General features: G+C 38.9%; 1 protein-coding gene across 1 annotated transcript in view; it reads left to right on the top strand.

Annotated features, from left to right (window-relative positions):
* Positions 1 to 2,941, top strand: part of LOC310988544 (metabotropic glutamate receptor 4-like) — a gene marked incomplete at its 5' end in the record, with an annotated part of 122,296 nt that extends 119,355 nt beyond the window's left edge. The window contains one exon of the mRNA XM_083975184.1: positions 2,844 to 2,941. Within this exon, the coding sequence (XP_083831310.1) occupies positions 2,844 to 2,893 (50 nt within the window). The 3' untranslated portion in view covers positions 2,894 to 2,941. The remainder of the gene's footprint in view (positions 1 to 2,843) is intronic.
* Positions 2,942 to 25,840: the final 22,899 nt, after the last annotated feature.

Raw genomic sequence — 25,840 nt, 5'->3', positions numbered from 1 at the left:
AGGTGACAACATAATTGATGGCAGTATTATTTTGCACTTCAGCAGTCTGGGAAATTAGCAAGCATAACATGAGTACATAAGAAATGAGGGTGCTGTTTCAGTGTCAGCTAGCATCCTGTTGTATATGAACAAGAGCTGATGACATAAACAGAAGTGTGTGAGCAATTAGGACTCATTTCACATTAGCCTCCAGCTAGCAGTGTGCTATTTTTCAAAGGGTTTCATTGACTTGAGAAAGGACATACTAATGTGTGTTGCCTTCAGTGTATTAATATAATATATTACTGTTCTTAAATTGGGCAACATTCACTAATATTTGTACGTTCCACATGAGAGATACAATAAATGTGTTTCAGAAAGGCAGGAAGCAACTTTCCTGTTTTACAGCAGGATAATCCAGCATTTTGAATACGAGAGAGAAAAATGGTTCAATTCTCTGCAACTCTCACCACACTGGATTTATGAATCAGGAGGTGTGACAGGGTGCCCGCACAATTCTGATTATGAAAGGGACGGAAGAGACGGGTAGCTCAGTGTTGGAAAAGAGGATATTTCAATCACCAAGATAAAGTGTGCCAGATAAAGTGTAGGCAGCCCCTGTGTGGTGGCAAGCTTAAATCCAATCAAGCAACCCCACATGTTCTGATTACTGAAGGTCCTGATTTTATACTCCAACACGCTGAAGAGTGCAGAATGATGTGTATTAGGACTAAAAAGCCAGCACCCACACTTGTATGTATATGCCTTTTTTTCCTGACATGAGGATGGAGTTTTATATATCTCATGTCGATTTCTAGGTGCTGATTCTCACCCTGTGTATCTAACAAATGCTCTTTGTGCTTATGTATCAGACTGTGTTGAGGGAGGGGAGCCCTGTGAGGGACTTTAGACTCTCAGGTAACCAGATTAGACAATGGTTTTTTCCCCCCCTTTTAGTATCTGATCACTTTTTCTGCAGTTAATTTCTTGCTAATGTTCACCACAACCCCCCTCCTGCCCATGCCTGCTGAATCCATGCACAAAAGCACCCCGGCTGCCCCCTGGCTAAAATACAGCACCCCCAAATGACACGAGACAGTAATCACGCCCTCACAAATCCACCCATGACCAACAGACATTAACTTGGATAGACAATATTGGTGTGTGGTGCTGTAAAATGGCCAATCAGCATGGTAAAGCCTGTTAATGTGGGAAGATGACACCACTCTGCCTGAGTGCAGGAGACAAGCGATAGCCATGTGTCCCCTGTAATTTGTTTCCCTGTTGACAAAAGAAGGAATATGTGGTAATGGGACAACAACAACAATAAGAGTGAACAGGAAAAGACAGATGGGTCTGCCAGCTCCAATTCTTTCTGGACCATCTATTCTTTATCTTGGCCTCGCAGCACATAAATATTCAAATAAGGTTCATTTATCAATGCTTCTCTTGGAAGTGATGCTTTGGATGAAATGCCGAGAATACCGCCCCCGTTCACACGGCCAACGAGGCACTGACAAATATACAGAAACGTTTACCATTACACATCTCTCTCTACAGCACTTTTTGCCCTGACTCTGGCTTTCAGCTGTCTTCTGATTGGATTCATCCCCCTCTGACATATTCAATCAGCCAAGGCTGCTGTGGGCAGATTGGCAGATTGGTAGTGTGATTACCTCCACTGAGCATGCTCGCCGAGGACGGTTTTATTTAACAAATGACAAACAGGTACACGCTGACACTTGCGCACAGACGTGTGTGTGTGCAGAGGAGCATGATGGCACGCATACACACTGGTTACTGTATGGTGATGACAGCCACATTTGACCAGCGGACTGGGATGGTGCCCTCTGGTCATCTGTCTTATGTGTTTTATTTGCAGCTGATGTAAATTCTATGAAACATGAAAAGCACCAATACGCAACACTGATGACAACGCTCAGGGTGCCAAGTCAGATCACATATTGTCCTAATGGCATTTTACATTAACTACACTTCAAATCAAAACGGTAGCACACTGACTGCTGCATGCTCTGCTTGGTGCACAAGGAAATCTCAGGTCTTTGCATGTGGTTAAAGACTTGCATTTGAATGATGATTATTGCATTTTATACCAATGTTGTGATCTGCTGGGTGACTCCGTAGTGAAATTATTTATATGATATAATGAGCTGTGAGGAAAACATCATGATAGAGTTTTCCCTGATTTCATAAATACTGTAATAGCAGGTACTTAAAATGCCATGATCACAGCCAATTATTCAAATCAACAGATATTGTATTAATGGTGCATTGTTAACTTATCAACATTAATTTGTAGTTTTTGTTTGTTTGTTTTTTGTCAACGTAATAAATTAGTCAATCAGCATAAGATGAAATCGGCACATAATCACATACTGTAACTGATGATTTGGGGATAAATACTTCCGTTTGATATTATTGCAGATTAAATATCTTGGTTCAGACAAAAGCTCTTGAGCTTTTTTTCTCTGTTTTTTTATATTTGACAGATCTGAACTGACTAATTAGTGATGGATTTGATTACTTTTTGCAGGTTTTTTTTGTTTTTGTTTGTTTGTTCAACATTGCTATAACTGTTTGTTCTGAATCTCAGTCACATTCATACAGTCCTCAACATCACAAATGAGACATTTAAGTTTCAATTCCATACGACAGAGAAGGTATGAATAGTTTCTCCATTATATCCTGCTATTATAATTGGTTCCACCTGCGCTTGACTGAAGTCACCCATAAATAGAGCTTCCCATCAATTTAGATTACAAGATGTGCTCTGAAGGATTTCCGTTTCAGGCCTGCATTTTAACCCCTTTCCTCCTCTTCTCTCTCACACCTTCCCCTTGCAGTTCTGGCCTCCAAGCAGACATACATAAGCTACAGTAACCACGCCATCTAAGACGGAGACAAGCCGGGGGGAAGCAGAGCAAGGAACTGCTTTGAGGAGAAATCACCTGATTCTGGGGGAAATTACTGGGGGGAAATACTCGAGGACTTCAAAGCTGCTACAGCAGAGAGGACTGGGGTGGAAAGATGGGAATCTGTCACTCCATAAAAGAGAAAGGATGTCATATATATTTTTTTCTTTTTAGAGAGAATCAGGTAAATTACTAGATTTGCAGATGTGAGTTGGAAGATGTCATGGAGATTGGACAGCTAATTTCCTCTTCCCACCCTTTTCTGAGACACAAGTGAGCGTTGAGCAGTGACGTGTCCAGATGCAGGCTGGAGCGAACCACCTGGAGCCGACAGTATGTTTTCCTTCTGAAGTGTATAGCACACAATGTCAGTTCTCTCTGAGGCTGAACCGTTTGTTTCATTTCAAGAAAAAACAGGGGGGGGAGTGTTCTGTTTTATGCTCTAGTCACATGCAGTGGACAAGATGAAGCAGTATAAAAATATAGTAATTATTTTTGGTTACTGGTATTATTGGAGTTGAAAGCTGCAGTACTCTTCAAACTGTACATGCCTTACTACAGTACATTCAGTATTCCTACATGAACTAACCATTACGGAAACACCTGAAAATAAAAGCAGTGGGTCATCCCAGATTTTTTAAATAAATGTTTCATAATATTGATGATGATGATGACTCCATCATCTTTGGCAAACCTAGTGTACAGTCCCAGAGCATGCTTGTGGGAGCATCACGTGTACTGTGCTGTGTTGTCAACGTCTATGGAATGCAACATTTGTCATGGTCGTCATTCACAGTGGAGACGTCCTTTTGGACCATTACCCGCTGGGTTACCCTCTGCTGAATAAAGAATAATTTATAACACAAAAGGAGCCAAACCTTTATGGTTTACACCACACTCCATAAATGTCAGCCAGGACTTGGAGACTTGACGATGCATACTTTAAACATCCCAGATTTATTGGCCCTTATTTATCATGCTCTTGTTAAAGCCTTCTCAAAGTCAAGCAGTCGGATTGAAGTTGCTGCATTTGTTTAACTTCCATTACATCCAACCGGACGCAGTTGTTGACAAAAACACAATCCTTCAAGGGTGTTTACATATTATTCTGTGTTTGCTGTGTTTGTGTGTTTAGAGATAATAAACCTCCTTAAATTATATTCTGCCAGGACGTACGGTGCTTGATGAAAAGCTAAACTTTTAAGTAATAACAACACACCAGTCAGTTGTAAAAGCAAATGTATAATTTTTAAAGCTTAATGCTAAAGATTATGATAAATAACAAGGGACACAACCCCCCTGTGATTTGTGGTGGGTGCACAGATTACCTTTTCACAGATTGCTTTTTCTCTCTTGCAACATGAATATCGAGTCTGCAGTATAAATAAACGATGAGAGTTTTAATAGTATTTTGGGCACAAAATTAGGTTCCACTCAGCATGAAGACGCATTTGGAGAAATTAAGTTCCATCAAAGAGCCAAAATGTTCAGAAAGATAATTATGTGGATGGTACATACTAAAGCACATTGCATTTCCTCCTTAGGAATGTTTTCCCTTTTAACTGACTCAGTGTCATGTTGCATTGAAATGTTCTTTACAGTCCTTGGGAACAGGATTTTGCTAATTGACACATTCTCCTATGAGGAAAACAAAGGAGGCACTGTATGATTTTCAAAAAAACAACATTAACACATCTCTTTTTAAAGCACTGAATACACAATATGGACAAGACATAGGGGGAAGAGAGACCTAAACAAAAAAGCCAGAGGTATTTGGGACTGCGTTGTGCTTCGTGAATCCGTCCCTTTTCCAAACAGCATTGTCTCTTCATTAAAGAGACGCTGCCGCCTGAATGTTACGTTCACTGAGCTTTGTTAATAGGACTGTCATCGTCATCAGTTCACACAATGTCATGTTTTCTTCAGTGGGCTCTCTGCTCCGCTGTCTGCTCTGTGAGTGTGTGTGAAGGAGCTGAGCTCTCAGTCAAGCACCACAGAAAGAGAAAAGATGCTGTAACACCATAAACATATCTTGTAATCTGATAGGCGCTCTCTCAGATTTTTTCAATAACCAATAGAAAACGCTCCTGTTCCTCACAAATTTAGACCTAATTTGGGACTGGCTAAGTAACTGACAACACGGTGCTGTTGTGAGTAGCTCCAAGTTCTGATTAACTTCATATTCACATAGTTTAGCATCTAGTAAATAACAGATGTGTTACCTTACAAACAGCAAAACAAAGCTCAAAGTTCAGTGTATATTAACTGTCAGGTGGTCGGATGGACAGCACCAACAGGATACAGATGTTGTCCAAGCAGGCAGTCGTTTACCATCCTGTTGATGTGCCAGTGGCGTCCCAGGTTTCTGTCTCTGGTTTTGGAGTAGGGCAGGACGATATAGAAAAAATAAGTATTGATAAAAAAAATTAATACTGATCGATATCGATTTATTGAATTATTGATAATTATAGTGCGGCCCTAGCCGTTTTATGCTATTGCTTAATGAGCTACTTTTAAAAAAGAACACACAAACACTAAATTCAAGTTCAACTCCTTATTCAACCACTTTTTCACCATAACTGAAAGCATGTGAGAAGAAATCAACTTAAGTGACCTGACTGGCGTCAGTAAATATTGTCAAATGTAAAGAATAGACTAAATGGATCTGACATCAGAAAATCTGATAAATAAATATTTAAATAATCTCTTGATGAAAATAAATAAATAAATAGAATGGCTTCTTTTGGTGGGAACAGCACACTACCAATTTTAGGTAGTTCAGAAACTGGTAGGACTAGGCTACCATGTAAACAAACGCCACTCAACAAAAACAAAGACAAACTGTAGGAAAAATGAACTCACCCTGGTTCAGCCTAGCATCACGGGCTTTACAATGCATCAGCTGTTTGGATCAGCGGTGTGTGGAAGAGGCGGAGTGATACAGCGCAGGGCGGAGCCTGCCTATGTGGAAGAGTGCTGAGTGAGTTGGTTAGTAGTTAACCCTCCGACCAGCTGATGCATTGTAATTTTTTTCTTTCTATCTGGCATATTATTTTGAGAAGGGATTTGTTGTAGGCGGCGAAAATACGCTGATTAATTGTCCCCCACTGACAGTCGTTTACTGCCTATGTCTCTGTGCAGCGCGATGCGCCGGTGTTTCTCAGTCGGGGGTGGGGGGGGCTTTCTATGCAGATAGTATACTTAATAGCCATTTGTACCTCATACAACCCCACTTCAAAAAAGCTGAACTACCCCTTTAAGCTACATGATGGGCTATAATTATAAAGGAAGGGAAACTGTGTTTTTCGTTTAAACTTTTTAGCGACCCGTTTTTTTTTCTATCGCACCACACGTCTACCGATCAATAGTAATACTAATACTACTACTATAGTAATACTAATAATATTTGGGAGTTTTTCTGCCCTACAGTAGTATATATATACATGTTTATCCATATTAACACTTTAAACATATTAGCAGCTTTAAACTTCTACCAAGATATAAAATCACCTCTTAGTTTGTCGAACATACATTAATGGATTTCCACAATATTGATGAAATAGAAGGATCCACACATGCTTGATAAATAAGGGCCAGTGCCTTCATTCTGTGCCTCATACCCAACCCCTGCCATTCTCTCCATGAGTTCATCATGGTGTTTATTTATTTTTTTGTGGGAGGAACAAAAGGAGTCAGTGTACAATTTGCAATTGTGTGTGCAATCTTCATTTCTGTCTCCAGTCTCTAAGTATTTGTCATAAACAGTAACGCTGGACTTTGTCTCATTAATTGTTAACCTCAGCAAAGCAAAAATCTGAATGTTGCATGTCAAAACCCATAACAAGTCATGTGAACACTTGCAGAGAAAAAGGTGTACTGTAATGTCCAGAAGGAAAACTACTGCAGAGGATTATAAATAACTAAGATTTTTTTGTTGAATCAATGATTCTCAGAGCTTCAACAAGAGTCTAAGGTGTTGTCGCAAATGTTTTCTCATCATTTGACAAAGTATTGTTTGTGGGATTGTTTGTGTTTGTGAATATGATAATTTACTGCTTTTTTGCCACAACCCCCCCTTTTTATTTTTCTAAAACACTTTGTCTGTGTTACAAAATAGAATATGTAAGTGCTGACTGAAATTAAATGGCAAGTTAGTGTATGTTATTAAAATGGATTGATCATGTCTGCTTTATGTACTGAATTATCTAAAAAAAAAAAAAAAATCGGAAGATTAAAAAAAGAATTACAGTGCCTGGATATTTATGAATTATCTATAGAAAAAAAAAGGTGTAGAGCATGTTCATTTTTATACAAGATATTTCTAATAAAAGACTGTTTTGCTAATAAAGTGATGCCGTTTCTTCTTTGGTAGCAGTTCAGTGGTATCTTCACATTCAGTGCAATCATCATTATCAATAATCCTTATTACTCTATAGTTTTCAAACTGACACAATAGGAAAATCAAGAGTAAAGACTGAGCTCTGAGCTTGTAAATGAAATGGTAATGCACAGAAATCATGATGTTGCCCTTGGACGGACATTCAAAGCAGCTATTAACCTGTCAGTGCTCTTCCAGCCCTGCAACACTAGGAGCCCAGTCCTGGAGCACTCTCGGTGACAGGCACACAGGCGGGACTGGGGAGGAGACTGACAGGTCTGGAAAAACCTTTATGGATTTTTTTTTTTTTTGACCAACACAGATGCCCACTGGGATTTGTCCCAATATGCCCGATGGCCATTCTGAGTGGGGCTGTTACCAAGGCTTGCTGACTGCGCTCCGTTAACTTCAGGCTGAGGGTCGACAAAGTGTTTTAACCAACAGATGTCGCTGCTGGTGATAATGATGGTGGGCTAAGTGTTTTTTGTTTTCCTACTGTCCCCGAATCCCAGAATGCCTGGTGGCCTGTCGGGGTTTGTTGTACCAATGATACTTTCCTTTGACAACATGGGTCATTGCAAGCTGTGCAAAAGATATGGTCCACACTTCCTGTCTGCTAAATGGCCGTCGTCGCCCGTACCCCCACCTCGTGTTGTGAACATGTATGTGGATGAATAAACAAAAGTGAGATATTGACATCTCATGATAACAAATAAATATGTGCAACAGCTAACAGTCATATTTAGCATTATGAAAATTAGTTAGTGCGGGCGTTCGCAAACATTAGTTGACGTTACCTTGGAGATCAGTGCCAGATCTCCCAAGAGTGTGTTGTTGAGAGAAGGTTCTTTTTCTCCTGATTTGTCCATCTGAAATGTAACATTTTCGTGTCAAAATGTTCAGAAGAGATGTAGCTTGTGAAAAATGACTCCAATATTTACTTCGATGACTTTCAGGCAAAGGAATTGACCGTAATCTGTGCTCAAGTTACAGGTACAGTTACAGGAAACTGACTCGTTGTGCGCCATTTTGCTCTAAACCATCTTTGGTTGTACCTATAGATGATGAGCATGTGCACCAAGAGTCGGAGTGCTTATCAAATCACAAAATCTATCCAACTTGATAACTGTTTTTGTCCCATCGTATCTTAGGTTGTGTTGCTACATGTTTCCACTTAATCTGTTGTTTCATATTAAAAGTCCTTTGCACAGCCATCTAATCGGAACTTCATGACATTGCAGCAGGCTGCCTCTGCTAAATGTTTATACATCTAACATGTCATTTTACAACGCTTGAGAAAAAAAAATATCAGAATTTTCCATACCCCAGTTTTCACTGCTCAGTCATTAAACTATGTGATTTACAAGAGCAGATGCTGTCTGGTTGATGGAAAGACAAACAGATTTCACGATCAGTCAAAAATATCACATTAGGAAATAACATGGAGAAGATATCAAGGCCACTGTTGAGCTGTGACCTATTTTTCAATGTGCTCCTCGATCAATACGTTGACAACTACGCAGAAGCTGTAATGAAACATGAATACAAGTCAAATAGAATGAAATGCTGTGTGTGAATTTCACCAGTAATCACCAAAGCCACAACCCTAACCTCGGTTTAATGGCAGATCAATATGGTCAGCTACACCTGCAGCATAAGCCTTGAACAAATTGAGAAAATATCATACCATCTATAAAAGGTGACAGAATTATGAGCCACTCGAAATGAAAAGTAGGGCTCGTGAAACTTTCTTTATAGTGGATTTATTACAGGGGTGAAATTGCACCTGGGTGATCACCGATACAGCATCATTAGCCTCGAGTTTTAGAGTAAATCCCTTGCCGTGGACAATTAGCAGCACAGCAGTATGTACAAAATTATATCACCTCTCCTTTTCTGTGATAGATATGAAACTGCCCATGGAAGGAATGTACATTTTTTAACTGATAATAAAGTCGCTCCTCCCTGCTGCTAACTTCCCCAGATTGCTGTAAAGTATTTCTGGATTCTGGAAACTCTCTTTTTTAAAATTGTGCAGAGTCCTAACTAACACGACAACAAACAAAAAAGTAAAAACATCAACTAGTGGTGAGTCTTTCATAAGGCAACTTTAAAAATGCATTTGAAATTCAAGATATTTCACAAGATACCTCATAAAAAGATACTTGTGGTAAAGTAAAAATGGCCAGGATCCAACTGCAGCTGGGCAGGCTCTTACTTCAGCCAGCAGTCTCTACAGTGATTGAGCCTCAATTAAATCTAATGACTTGTAATGGAACAAGAAAATGCTATAGAAAAAACATATTACATAACATTGATTTTTGTACATGGACATGAGATCTAATACAGTAGGTGTCATGTATAACAGTATGTGCACACAAAATGCCCTGAGGTCACAGGGAAAAATGTGTTGCAATACCAAATCTGGCCACTGGAGCAAATTATTTAGGTCGTAATTTGATTCAATATCGATTTAAATGCTTCAATATCGATTCAGTGCAGTGTTTCCCATTAATTAAGGAGACTATCGTTTGGGCCCGCCACACTCTCGTTTGGGCCCGCCACAGTCTCTCTCAGCATTTCACCATATCTCATCTCTGTCAGTCAGCCCCTCCTCCTGCTGGAGTAGGTCTCTCTCGCGAGCGGGGGCTTGCACGCACACAAACACATGTGCATGGACAGGTTGCGCTGGAACGCTAATATTCAATTCAATTCAAAGCTTTCCACTCTTCTTCTCTGTTTTTGGTGAATTTGTGTGACAGTGTCACAGCGCCACTACAGGCCTGGCATATGTACTACAACGTCGTTTTCAGAAAGACACAGGAACTGTATGGTTAATGTGCACAAGACAGTTACCAGATGTACTGTATGATTGGTGTAATGTGATGTGTTTTAAACGCACAGAGGGGACCCGGTTTCTTCCAGACAGACAGAAATTAAAACAGTGGATTCTAGAAATTGTTAACTTCCCACTGACATTCATTAGAGAGCCATTACTGACACCGTGGCTGAAACCATCAGCGGATTCTTCAGGCTAAACATTTATTTTTATATTATCATGATGTGAAATTAGACTTTTTCATCATAACATTATAACTGGCTTTATTCTCCTACTATATTCTTATAACATTTGTACAGAAGGACAAATGAACCTTTTACATAGAGTCTAGTAGAAGGTGACAGAAAATGTTGGGGTTGAGAGAGAGAGGGAGTGACAACTGGATCTGAAATCAGGACACTGCAATTATAGATGGTACATGTGACCCCCTCGGCCACCAGGATGCCTCATTAGGACACATTGAGACAAAAATTCATTAAAAGGGAGCATATGGACAGACAATGATATTGCATGCAATGAATTTGGCAAACTACTGGTATTTTAATATTGGCCGTTGAGGAAACACAGGCCTGATGGAGGTTGGACTTTCTGATTTTAACATGAAACAGTAAAAAACTATTACAAGGTTCAAATCATCATACATACACCTTATGCTAAAAGCTTCATCATGAAGTACTTTCTCTGGCAATGTTATTTCTTCCTCTTCCCTGAAAGGTACCCCGTGTTCACAAAGGAAAAGCTTTCATACTTAAACCATGGTCTTTCTATCCAAATTTCCTCAGGGATGGATCTTGCACTTATACTTGTTAGAGAGAGTGAAATCATTTGTCGAAGTAGGTGGGTGATGGTGTTACGAAGTCATTTCATTCTTTAATACTAATGCACATTCATATGACAATACAGGCAGGAAAATGGGCCAGTTTGAAGAAATTGGAGCTACTTTATTCAAAAGGTCACTGTGCCCTTAACCTTTGAACACCAAAGTCTAATCAGTGCGCCATTTATTCCAAGTGGAAATTTGTGCAAAATTTGCAGAATATGAATTTGACTCCCTACAGAAATTGTGAAGATTGTGTTCTCAAGGCCAAAATCATTTTTGTGAGGCAACTGCTTCACCTTGACGTAGCCATTAAAATCAGTTGATGCTTGAGTCCAGGTGAATGTTTTGACCAGATTTGAAGAAATCCCATTCAGGCATTAACAAGGCCCATACTGCATTTTGTGGGGTCACCTTGACCTTTAACCCCAAAATCTCAATCAGTTCATCCTCAAGTCCAAGTGGACGTTTGTGGCAATAGTTCTTTTACGTAGTTACTGAGACATCACAGTCACAATGTTATACGTTTGCTTCATCATAAAGATGTCATATCAGTAAAAAAGCTTTTTGATATTGTCAGGATAAAATGTCAGGCAGTGCTAAATCATTTCTAAACCTCCGTTAACTCCAGCTACCCACGGTCTCTGCTACTTACACAGTAGGAAATGAGACCCTGTGGATTTTTCTGTTCAGTTCTTCATGCATGGTTTATAAGCCCAAGATGCATTGTTCTTCATATCGTTTCCCACAAATTACCAAGTAAACGCCACATCTTTTGAATATTTCCTCATTAAATGTAATATTATGTGGTTGACATTCCCATTGTGCAAATGAATAAGTACTGTTCATGAGATCATTTAGGGAATACATGCTGAAAATAAAAAGCTTTTCCTCATTTGAAATATCACTTTAATATTTTCACTCTGCTTTTTATTCCATCCCCAGGAGAAAAGCATTAAAATGTAGCTGCGGTGTTTGTTTGTTTCTCTCTCAGTGTGGTGAAGAAGCACACTGAGATGCCGAAGATGTGGTGAGTATAGATTGAATTTAGTCCTGCTGGATTCTGACACGTCATAAACTACAGTGTGCTGAATGAACAGGGTGAAAAATTATTCTTTAGCTGTCCCTCTGTGGTCAAACATGCTACGGCTGTCCTGTTTTTCCTCAAATATTCCTGCAATGTCCCAACAGCTGTATGTGAGATCCCATTAATCTTAACTCCATGCACATGTGTCTCACTCTATGACTGATGCAGCTTCTGTCAACTGAAGCTAGACAGGTGTGAGTGATGGAGCTGGGAGGCTGCAAAGCTCTAATGACAAAGGGAATGGCACAAGGCCAGCTGGAGCTACCTCGTAATACAAATAATATACAATGTTGATATTTTGCAGTGAAGAAATAATAGTTTTACACCACAAAAATTCTGTTTTATCACAGAAAGTTTTCTTTTTATAGTAATAAATCATTGCATTGTTGTGCTTGTAACATTCACTTGTAATATTGTATTCAGTCAAACAGAAGGTGCACATTCTATTGTGACTGGAATACTAACGCATGATTGTTTGTGTCTACACAGGAAGAGAGGCCTGTTGACAACTAGAGTGTAGTTGTGGCTCTGATTAGAACTGATTAGAATTGGGAGCATCTTGGGTAGTTAGATGGAGAGCACTGGGATTGGTTAATTGCTATGGAAGGGTGGGGCTTTCCAGGTTATATACAGTAATGGGAGGGGAAGTCAGGTTGGCTCTCCTACTTTAAGTTGTTTATGTGTTTTATTTTTTCATGGCATTTTTCCTCAGTTTGTACCTTTTTTGTCCGGGCCTGATAAAAATTAAAAATCATTTTGTTTTTTGCACACCTGCCTCCTGTCCATTCATGGCATTTTTTGAGCCACACACCCACATGTTGACATCTGGCATGTGTTGACTTCACCAGTTTTGGGGGTTTTTTTGTAACTCTTACAGGATGTATAATTAAAACACCAAAGGCCAGAAGAGGGTGAACTTTCCGGAGCAGGACAATAAATCATAATGACAACCTGCACACCGTTTGGTGGCCCGTTACATCAAACCTCTAGCAGGATGTCATTTTGGACCTCCCTTGACTATGGAGAAAAAATGCAGTAATCAGTACAAAATTATCTTCTTTTCGTTCTTTTCACAGAACATCCTGCTGTGTTAACTACACTTCACTTCCTCTAATGAGGATGACAATTTCCTGAAGGTAGCACCTAACCCTAAAATTCAAGTTAAAATCATCCGGAAGTGGTTGAAATTAAAACTGTAGGCTAACACTTGGTCCTAATGTGACTTCCTTAAACAAAGTTTATATATAATCTGGTCATATATCAAATAATCAATATAAATCAGACCAACTGTTACACTGTAATATCCAAGTGTTGTTTGTTATTTGAATTTGTGTTCCGGGTTTTATCACACACATTCCTATTAGCATAAATATGAAATATTTACATGTGTTTATAACAAGAATTGAACTGAATTCCTTTATTGTCGTTGTACAAGGTACAACAAAATTCAAAGTGCAATGACTCTGACGAAATCCCACAAAATGAATAAGAGAGTTAAAAAAATATATTAGATAAGATTAAATAATAATAATAATAATGATTAAGACTGAGACTATGAAGTTCAAACAATGGCCTGAATATTTTTGGTTGATACCAACAGTAGTCGAACCATCAACACCCTGAAAATATTTTTTTGTAAATGAGCAAGTAAAGCAGCTCATCTTGAAGGAAAGCTATTAACAGTTTATCCTTATGCCCCCCCTCCCAGCAGGAAGAAGTGCTTGTTCAATTTGTTTAAACAAGGGCATCATCCTGCGTGTTTATAAATGTTTAAAGGGCTTGTGTGGTATTTTAGCATATATTATATGCGTATAACCACTTTACCTTGATTATTCCCAACAAGTTGAAGAGTTTATGGACATGCTCCATCAAACAATCAGATGGCAAAAGTCTCCGCACAAGAATCTGATAATTGAAATTCAAATGAGTGCAGATCGACTACAAACATTTAAATCACCCGGGAAGAAACTCATTATGCATAATAGCAACCTTTTTGTAGACCTCAAATAATCTTAACAAACTGCATGACAGCCTAATGGAGCCCTGTTGAGGGAAGATAAATATTGCTTCAGCAGCACACTTGGCTTCCTCTTTTAAATTGTAAACACAAACAAGTACAAGTTTGTTAAACCAATAAACAAGAGTTCCTCACATGTCCTTCATGATTAAAACAAGATCAACAGTGGAAGTGATAATAAAGGGACATGTTATAATACGTAAACACAATATCATCATATCATTTTTACACTATAAATTCTCAAAAGTCCAATGACGTAACAGTATAGAAATACAATATCATGATTACAGAGATGAGGATTATCACAGTTACCAGTGCTATCGTGATATTGTCAAAATGTGCTGAAAATGTTCAAAGAGGAACAACACAACTAAACTTGTTTTATAAAAGATTTATACTGTAATGGAAACACTGAACAGATAATGTGCAGCACTTGAATTTAAACACTGTCATCTGTATCACAGATAAGGACACGGACCAGTTTCCCTGCTGCACACCCACTCTAAACAATAGCAAACGTATCATTATAGGGATGCTCAGTGGTTAGAGCATATCCAATGTTGGCATGGTCCGAAGAAGTGATTGCCAGTTCAATTCCCAACTGAGACCATCCTTACTGCCTGTCACCCTCGCAGTCCATCTCCCTACTTTCCCATCTCTCGTCACTGTCCTATTTAATAAAAGGCCTAAAATACCTCCACAAATGATGTTATCATATCATTATTGTCATAATCATCACCATGTTAACATTATCTCTGTGCCATAGCATCTTTCTGAGCACACACACAATGCAACCCACCTGTCCCCTGCCCAACACGGTGTTAAACCACAAACTCTGATGCTGCACTGAAAGATGAGAGCCCTCAAATAAGTTTCTTTAACACCCATCACCGATCAAAGGGTCTCACACTGAACAGAGCACATTTTCTGACGGGGTTACCCACTAATTTCGGTGTAAAAAAAAATATAATAAAAACCTGTCAATCCTCTAAAGCAGCACTTCTCCTGCTTTCACCATGTTGACTGATACAAAACAAAGCCTGAGATATTTGCCACACATGCGTCTGGGTTGATGCCATACAATACCTAAGTTACTAAGAGCTCCAAGTATGAACATGAGAGTGTGTCTGTGTCTAAGCTGCATTTGTGCACATGCCAGGTGGAAGGAAAGCCAGGTTCTAACAACACAGTGGAGTCTGTGTTTGTAGATTTGCAGTAGTCTTATCATCTGTGAGGAGATGTCAATCAAATGTCCAGACAGGAATTTACTAATATCCTCACTGCTATTTTTAAACCAGCCTGCACAGCTGTTAGTGTTGTCTTTTTCTGTCCAGCCTTGATCTCATGTGTACAAACTAATAATACAAACTAATCATCTCCAGGGTTAAAGCAGGATAAATAAAATGCTGCTGATTAAACACTGAAATCATTTGTATGCTCCACATGTACACTTAAAAATACATGTCGCATATGCACTTTTTTCTTCCGTTAACTTACAAATGTAGTAGCCCTGTTGTTTGTGTGTGTGTGTGTGTGTGTGTGTGTGTGTGTGTGTGTGTGTGTGTGTGTGTGTGTGTGTGTGTGTGTGTGTGTGTGTGTGTGTGTGTGTGTGTGTAAGTGTGTCTATGTGTGTGTGTGTGTGCGCATATGATTGCTGCTACCCTGGTGACACTATTACAGCTCATGATTTAGGACTGTCAAGACTCTGAGCCATTACTCTTCACATACACACCAGATTCTCCACTCATTCCTCTGCTCCACCTGCCCCACAGTAGGTATTTACGTGTTCAGTTAGCTGTGCTACTGAAGAGGCCGGTCCATATGTCTCCCTGAACCCACTGAATAATTTAGCCCAACAGCCATTCCTATAAAAACCCCATCTATATTAATGAGCAGCCTCCAACCATTTGGATCACTGCATGAGGGTTGTGGTCCCTCCATCATGCGTGAGATGTCGCGGTAGGCCCGCCTCCACCAGACAATCTCAGGCAGTGTATGCCAAGGATAGATACTGTACGGTGTGAAAAACCTGGGTGTTCAAATTTAAAAAGTCACACCTTTTCCAATTCATTAACAAGCTTCTGCTTTCTCTTGCCACCACAGACTCACAGATCCTCCACTACACAAGCCAAGCCACTGTGAAGCAGCCATTTTTATGTCTTTCATCTCCAGGGTTCGGTTTTTGACGCCCTTTTTGAAGAGCTTGAATAGAAGTTCACTGATATGGAAATGAGGTTTACTGTCACAACTGAGTTGCAACTTCTGCAGTTACTGACAAGAAACCTAACTGAACAATAAGTCATGTTTATGACATTCATTTTCTTTTCTTTTTTATTATGCTCAATTTTTTTCAACATAATTGGGAACCGGTGCGAATTTTAACAATAAAATGGTTGTAAATTTTATATTTAAAAACATTGCACTCTGAGGGTCTTTGACAGATGCTGTCATCTTCATTTTCTGTCTTTGTTAAATTTTTGGACTTTCCTTTGGACTTTAACTTTCCTGAGTAAACCCTGTTGCAGAGTGAGTTAACTCCTCAAATAAGTTTGGAAACGTTATTTCAGTCAATCCTTTCTCCCCCATAATAATAACAATTGGTGTTGTTATTCTATATCATTGGAAAGCCTGATTGAGGAACTACTTGTAAGGATCATATCTGTGGAATGAGCAACACTGAAGGTGTGGGCAGCACCCAAAATAATGTGCCAAAATCCACAAAACATTGAGATCCTTACAAGTTGTACCTTGTATCTTATTATTAAGGTGATTATTCGGGCTTTCCAATGATATAAGATACAACAAGGCAAGGCCATTTTATTTGTATAGCCCATTTTTACAAAAACAGTTTGTCTCAAAGGGGTTTACATACAGTAGCATCATAAGAAGAACAATGGATGCAATAGAATTGGTATTATTAAAGGGGAGAAATGATTGACTGAAATAACTTGTCCAAACCTTTTTTTGAGGAGCTTATATTGTTAAGTGTAGTCAACATTGTCTTCTTAGAGAAAGAAGCAGAGTTCAGTTTCAGTTATTTGGAAAACTGTTTCATGCTCATATTAAAAATGTATTTTACATCCATTTCTTGTCCCCTTGTTGAAGCAAATAAGTTGCTCCATCAGTGTCCTGTAGCTGTTTATTAGAGTTCAAACAGAGTTATCACATTCCTGTGAACTGTCTTAAACATTTGTTGGTTGTGTTGGAGTCTAAAAAGCCTCTCTGCCTGCTGGACTGCATGGTTCAGTGGCATCAAGTGATCCCTTAACTGTACTCAGGGATCAATTTAGTTCATCAGGACTCTGTGTGAATCGTGTGTGAGTTGCGACATCACCTCTGTTTTGTCTACAGCGCAGAGAGGAGCTAGATTTCATTTGTGCAACTAATATGCATGTCCAACATCATCAATCCTGCGACACGAGAAGAACAGTACAAATACTGAAATCTATAAATATGAAGACTGTTTTGTTCAAGTAGATTCAGATCCAAGTAATTACTTTCGGGAAGTGAATGATATTTTTCATGAAGTGAGACACCGGTGTGGAATTAAATTTCGCTCTCATCTGTCTAATGAAATAACCTTGCCGCCTCAATTTATCACTTTTCGTGCTTCTAAAGTTTGATCTGGAGAAACAAAACATGCAGCTTCATCACTGCATTTACAGTTACATTTGCAGTTCAAAGCCTTTGTGTTTATTTCTCATCTTTCTTCAGTTACCCTTAAAATTTGGCAACAGATGTTACTTTGAGTTTGCATGACGAAACAAAGAAAACAAAAATAACACTCCTGCACTCTGAGTATGGGACCACATTGGAGTCACATTTTAAGATCGATGTTCTTAGCCACAATCTTTTCCCTTATGTATATTTGTCATATCATAGTTCATGAGTTGTAATTCCTAATTCTGTTGAATCACTTTTATTATTGGCTATGAAGTACGGCTGAGGATCAACAGGGCTTTCCTACTGATGCCTTTATGATGTGTCAGGCTCAAACAATGCTTTGGTATGAAGCCACTGTGGAGGGGTCAGCTATTGATCACCACCAGTTGTTGAATTGTCTTGAAATGAAGATTAAAGAGCAGTTCTGTGCAGAATTACTCTAACTGCTCCATCCTTTCAATCTCTCTCTTTCTCTTGGTCCAATAAACATTCTGTAACAGTATGCCCATTCCTCAGCAGAGCATCTGGTGTCGTGGCTGGCCATTTGTCTTTATGGTTAGTAATTCACTTACCAAGAGGAGCAGTGTATGGCCCAAACTTCCATCAGTGGATGTGTGGTTTTTCATTTGAGGGTAAATGAAATGAGCATAGGAAATGAATAAGCCAAGAAATAAAAATGGAGCAGCAAGAAAAATGAAAAACTCCTGAAGGCCAACCACCAAAATTCCTCCTGGAGTGCTGTTGTACGCCACTATAATGGTTTTGTGTATGGAGCAGTTATTCACTGTCAGCATGCAACAGCTTGTATGTAAGTTGCATGGCGACCATCCAGTGAAACAGTTTGAATTCCTATCTACCACCTGTCCTGTCTGTGCCGTGCAGACATATCTATTAGAAAAATATGAGCTCACCCTGGAGATTTTTCCTCAATGCATTGTGGCGTCTGCAGCCAGAGTAAAACTGCTGTAATTACCATTCTCTGTCAAGACAGAGAGCGCAGGCATCAGGCTTTCTTCTGCTGACAAAAACTACCATGACATGAATCTCCTCTCCTGGGAGGACAGTATCACACTCTCCCCTGAACGTCCATTTTGTCTCATTATCATTAAGCAGTATGTTGAATTGTAGATTTTGGCCAAAAAGAGCCAGTGGAGAGTGAAGGTTAAATGCAGTACAATAAACAGGTTGATGAGTTCCATGCAATAGTTGAGGCAAAGTTGGAAAACTCCCCGAGTACTTCTTCTAAAGGTATTTTCCCCCCTACATACATACATGAAATCTGTGGTATTATTGATGCAAGAATGAACAGAGGTTTACTGTAGCTCACTGAAGACTGATTCTGAGGAATAAAACACACAAATATCAGTATGTACTGTACATACTGCATTGCACAGCACAGTCTCAGAAGAACTTCTGTAAAGAGCCTATTTTTCTACAGGGAGTTCATTTTCCTCAGTAGACTTTGCTTGTGTAAATTAGGTGCTTCATTAAATCCACATTTCTAAAAAGGAAATATAATGCTCAAATCTTCATTTTCAAATAAATGGCAATAATTTCACACACACTACCAAGTGCCTCCTGTATCCTCCAGAATGAGATGCCTGACAGGATCACACAACTACAGAGACACGAAGAGACGAAATATAACACACTCCGTCAGCAGCAACTCAAACCTTTTGCTCTCTGAAGTGAAGGTGTATAACAGCATGCCATTTCTTCAGCATAATTAGGAGAACCACTTGCTATAACAGACTTAAAAAGGTATGTTGGGTTGAAGCTGCTCCTACAGGCAATTTGGTTAATTTTGACAGATGTTAAATCAGTGTAGAGTTCTTCTTTGTTGGGGCAACACGCCACTGAAGAACCAGTGGGTTCATGTCATTCTGAGCAAGTGTGCTCTTCAAATTAGGTGCTGTTTACTGACAAACAAACCTGTGTGATGAAACATCTATTTTTAGCATATTTATTACAGGCATTTGAAAATAGTAACCTTCTCCACAGGCTGTACCAGCAGGGGGGGGAGGATAAGTGACAACATCCGCATGTTTCCCTGCATGAGACAATCTCTGCCAATGAGTACTGTGTGGTAACTTTGTATTTTGAAATTACACACTGTGACAAAAGCAAACCTTGAGAAACCGATCTGATTCTATCTTCCAATTTCATGCCGATAAGCTGCAACCTAGGCTAATCCTTTTACAGTTATTAAAACAGGGAGAAATTATTGCTCAAGGCAACATGTGCTTCCAGATGTACACGAAATGAGACATTTCAAGTCTTCAAATTAGAAAATGTTCTTTACTTTTCCGTGAGTTGACAGAAGCGCTTAAGTAAATTTCAAACTTCTCAAAGTTCATTCAAATGCTCGACATACTGATGCTGATACATTTTGACAGAAAACATTAATGTTATAAATCCACGCTTCTGACCCTGTTAAAAAGGGCAGAATGTGTGGTGCCCAGTTACCCTCAAGGATTGGTATTAGGCCTATATACGATTTTACACAATTTTGTGTAATTGTGTTGTTTATTTGAACTCTATTGTTCCATGAATGCCTTAGAATTAGGTCTGTCATAGTTAACGCGTTAATTGTGATGCGATTAATTTTTTTTTTTTTAAATGCTCACTGTTAATATGAAGTTATATCTGATGAAGTATATTTGTATGCTAGTGTCATTTGTCCCTGTGATTTAGAACTGTGATAAATCCAATGTACCATTGGATGTATCCTCTGCCATAAAAGCTAATGTCTAAATCTTTATATTCACTCGGCACTTGGTTTGGGCTCCTCTGGTCCATGATGAAACAGATAAAGGGGTAACCAATAAATCACTCAGAATTTAAGTACTTTATGCAAGGCAGAAAAAAGTGATAATTAATGTGAGTCAAGTCTCCAGCTGCTCATGACTACCTGCAGTTAAACAATGTGTTAATTAGCATGAATTACTTATAAAGAAATATAAAGTGAAAAAAAATGAATATGGGATTCAGTTCTCCAGAAGGCCTCATCTGGTCTCAGAAGAGATATTCATATTTATTGTTGTTCAAAGGGATATTGTGCGGAAGCGGGACTCCATTATGTAGCTGCTGGTGGATTAGGGTGTGTTTGCAAAGCCTGTCTTGGCCTGCAACTCAAGGAAAGATGAGAAGATGAAATATCTCACCACATGTTACAAAATCAAATATAACCCACAATGGTACACGACAGAACCACCTGGGACTTAAGACAGCACAGCAAGAAGGCACACAAGCCACATATGGTTAAGTGCAAACTGTAGGAGCAAAACAACTCACTGTTGAATCAGCAGAAAATAGAAGCATCCCTTGTTAAACATGGATAATTTGGGTGATCATAACCACTGATTTAAAGAGTCTGAAACAGAGGTGATTGCTGTACTGTAAGACTGCAAGGGAAGTTCTGCTTCTTCTAAAATGACAACACAAATAACATGAAATATGAACTGTTTCATGACAAAAAATGCGTTAGAACACATTAAACTCTTAAGACGAGTTAATTCAGAAACAGCTACTTATTAACCCTCTACCTCCAGGTCGACTGACGCAATGTTTTTCTTATACAGTACACTCCCGTAGTGTCTCAGTGCATTAAACCTATTGAAGCTCAGCATCCATGGACTTCAATAGGGCAGTACACAATCGTTTTCTTTACTGCAGCGAAACTAGTACAAATGCTGTAATTTTGTCCATCCTGTGGCCACTCAGCGTCTCTGTGTGATGATTGGAGGATCTGTCTAAATGCTGAATCCCTTTTTGATTGACAGCTATTTTGAAACATACACCAGCACCGGAGGATTGTCAAGTTCAGTCCCATTGCTGATTTTCCAAATGAAGTTGAGAGAAAAAAATGCAGCTAATTTCTTGGCATTTGTTTGGTACATATCATACACTGTACTGTAAATAAAACACTATTATAGCATTTCCTTGTTTTGGTTTCACACAATTCTCGGTTTAAGTTCAATATCGTTTTGTTAGTTTGTTCATTCATTCATACTGTAGGCTACTCTAAAAGGAAAGGGTTAACATTTTCTCACATCCAGATATTTTGGCATCAAAAAGACTAAACTTTGGACGATACCTACTTGTTTAGTCCGACTCAGACTACTGAAGCGTTACATTAGCTTCAGCTTTCAAGTGCATTTTTTTGCACAGAGCGAGGACTATGGATTTTGCCCCTCCTCCTCCCCATCACTTACATTGAAATTACTTGAAGAGGCAATCTCTTCCCAGCCCATATGGAACAGAACAACCACCAGAACAAACCTCTTGAAATGTTACACAAAGCCACAAGAAAAGTATTTTAAGACATACTTCACTATCAACTTCTCCTTTCACTTTTTAATATATTCCATTATCTGTTCTAATGACAAAAATAATAATATATATACACACATTGCATGGTGCTCACGTCTACTATGATATTATTTGGCATCTTCCTTTTACGCATGATGAGGTCACAGATGTGGCTTTATTCTGAGCCGAGCGAGCCACTCAGCACCAAACCCATCATCTTCCAGCACAACTATTCCTTTTATCATTATGCTGCATATAGGAGTAAATTGAATTTCCTGTTTCTATTTTCATATGTGGTCACGTTCTTCTGTCATCGCAGATGCAGTGCATTAGGCTTGTTTGGAGTCAGGGCTTCTTTTACAGTGAATAATGGTTTTCTGCACAAGGAAAGAATCCAAGTCCTGCCAATAAAGTGGTGGAGGTATATCATAGCCCTCATTAACCACGGCTATTATGAACCTGCCGGTGCACAGTGCCACAAGACAGGATGAAAAACTGGCTCTCTGGACTTCCATTCCTCTGGCCCGGGTGAACAATACGGCTTCCCTCTCCTCCCTTGATATCATTTCAGCAGCCCCAATAAAAAGGTTGTATATTCATGCTGTGACATTTCTGTTTAGCTATAACCCATCTGCTCCAAGTCTCAGTAGGTTTACCCATTTTCAAAAACACATGGGAGGATTTCCTGCCATTTATATTGATGCTGAATATCATTATTTTCTACACACAAGAACCGTTTATATTCTGTAATGTATGTTATTTGTCAAAATGTGTGACAGCATGTTATGTAAAAGAAACATGTGGCTGCTACGTGCTTGTTTTTCTATTGTTTTTTATATGCTCGTGTTGTTTGGTCTGATTTGTTCAGACTAAATCATTGGTATGTTCTAATTATAAATATTTTCTGGGTTAAACAAAAAAGGTAAAACTTACGACGGAGTATTAGGGCCACATTTAAGAAAAAAAAAATCACAAATTCGAGAATAAAGTCGTAATTTATGAGAATAAAGTCGTAATTTACGAGAATAAAGTCATAATATTACGAGAATAAAGTCGTAATTTATGAGAATAAAGTCATAATTTTATGAAAAAAAAGTCGAAGTAAAACGGAAGTAGGTCGAGACGAGAAAAGGTGATATACCACAGTGAGCAGGGTAGGCTAATGTTGCTGTCGGCTAAACGTTTATTAAACTGTTCTGCTCACTGAGCAAACCTAGGTTTTAGTTAACCTACAGGTTAACGTTCGTTACATGTTGTTTAAGAAGTCATACAGAAAATGTATTGATCTGTTGTGATCAAAGCAAGTGTTAGGGCGACTATGGATGGAACAATTAATGGTCGCCGAGAGACTAAGCGAGGGAAGTTTTTTTACTTGCTGGACGCGCTTCAACCATAAAAACTAAGCTCCAGAGGTTATGTCGATTCACAAAGTTTATTAAGCTAAAAACATAGCAGTGAAACAACCCCACATAAGCCTAAAAACGTCCAAAACAGTGTAAATTAGCGGTCAGCAAAAAGTAGGACCTTCCCCCCTCACCCTCTCAGTTCATTCATTCACAGGTGAAGAACAGCTGATTTTACTACGCTTGGTGACGTACCATCCCACCTGACTCCTCCCCGGATGTGACACACCCACACACACACACACAAAAAACACTACATGGCATCTACAGCAAGGTTATTATTGTTTACAGAACGTATGTGTTGATCATTTGTGATCATGTTGTCATGGATTACAAAAGTAAGCCAAAAACACTGGATTTCTTGAGGTCACTTGCAGATGTTTGCATGAAGAGATTTTATTCTGGCGTTGGGGCCTTTGCAAGTGTATTGCCGGCGTCGGAGACGCCGTGCTCGCCGGAGCTCGACTCCCTCTGGATCCATAATCTTAATTATCAGTCGGATTGTTTCGAGACACCACGAAACCCCTCTGAATGGCCCGCTGATGCATCCACCGATAACCCTGCAGTTGACCAGTTCCAGCCATTTCCCCCTCCACAAAAGCAGCGACTTCCTCCAAGTCCGTCTGGTTATTTCTCCGGAAAAGATGCAATGTCTTGCATATAAAGTCCTAATACTTATGATGATATGATGCTGATGTGCCAAAAGATTAAGTATCTCCTTGTTTGTGAAACCTATCCTAAAGTACAACTCCACAAAATCCTCCACGGCCCCGATTTTACCAACTGTCTTCCTCTTAAACAACAGGTAAGTATATTATGACTTTTTTCTCATAAATTACGACTTTATTCTTGTAATATTATGACTTTATTCTCGTAAATTACGACTTTATTCTCGTTAATTACAACTTTATTCTCGTTAATAACGACTTTATTCTCATAAATTACGACTTTATTCTCGAAGTTTGTGACTTTTTCTTTTCTTAAATGTGGCCCTAATACTCCGTCGTAAAAACTAAACAATAATAAATAAATAAAAACGTAAAATGAATTAATTATTTGAAATCAAAATCGTAAGTGAAATACATCACCACTAAATTGAGCTTATATGCGACATAAAAATGAGGGATGTGAAACCACCATCCTCTGATCTGTATGAGGAAATTTCCCTGCAAAAAACAAAATCAACATATGACACACAGATTTATTTAAAGTCACTGCACGTCCACTTTGGAGAGGCTTTCCACAGATTAAATGTTGTTTTCTTAACTCAAAATGTTCAGCCAAGAGCCCAAATGCATCTAAATATAGCAGCCTCGGTGGGCCGGTGCATCTCTCGGTTTCAAACTGATGTTGCTTGTATTTGTTGGGCTCAACACGGTAAAAGCAATGTAGAGGCAAATGATGGCTCCTGACATACTCACTTATAATGATACACCAGAGAGTCTGGTTTGGGATGAACAACCATTTACCCTCTGTTAATGAGGGCAAGAGGAAATGGCAATAAAGAGAGCAGAGACATCACTGCCATTAGTGCCAAAGGGCCCGTTATGATTGGCCAGTGACAACGCAACCTGAATTTCTAATTGATGAGGATGATGCAGCATTAATATCCGCTCTACTCCCTGAGAACTGTTTATACATCACCAAACAAAACAATACGTTTTAAATTATTTATTACGCTCCTTTGTTTTTTTGTTTTTTTTTTTGTTTTTTTTTTGGGGGGGGGGTTACAGGCTAGAGTTACAAGAACTTTTGTTAGCAGTCAACAACGCAATCTGGAGCATGTATAATAAAAGTGTTTTGCCAAATCAGTTGTTGTTGAGTATCTTACTGGATCTATATGGTGCTTTCATTAATTCAGTGCTGTAGAGGGACAGAAAACGCTCAAGACAGACAATTGAAAAAAAGCATGTTAACACACTGACATCAAAAATCAGCTGTAGAATTACCCGGAGAACAACAACAAAGTCACTTAAAGTTATGCTAAACTAGTTTTAAACTTGGTAAATGTCATAAACTGTCAGTGTAGATGATAAACAGGTCTTGATTTACCAACTCAATTTATATGGTGTAGAATTTTCTGTTCTGTATAAAACTGCTTGTTTATCAAAATAGAAATGTGACAGCATCTCATGCTGTGAGTCATTTAGCCTTTGCTGAATATCTAAAGCCCAACATTCACAAATCAGCTGGTGAACATAAATTATTTGGTCCTCACATCTGCTCCCAAAGATCTGAGTCATGAAACAAGTGGCTGCATAACTTTTGTGCAGCTCTAAATGGAGGCCAAGGACGAAATTCTCCTGTAATCAATATTTCAGGACATCAACACTGCTCTCTAGATGTCGCATTAATATAAATGCTATTGTTGCATAACATTGTTTTCAACTGAGGTAAAAACACAATAGAAGTA

This window comes from Trachurus trachurus (genome assembly GCF_905171665.1).
Source record: "Trachurus trachurus genome assembly, chromosome: 7".
Classification (NCBI taxonomy): domain Eukaryota; kingdom Metazoa; phylum Chordata; class Actinopteri; order Carangiformes; family Carangidae; genus Trachurus; species Trachurus trachurus.
The sequence above is the reverse complement of the archived record's forward strand: the minus strand, read 5'-3'. Positions and strand labels throughout refer to the sequence as shown.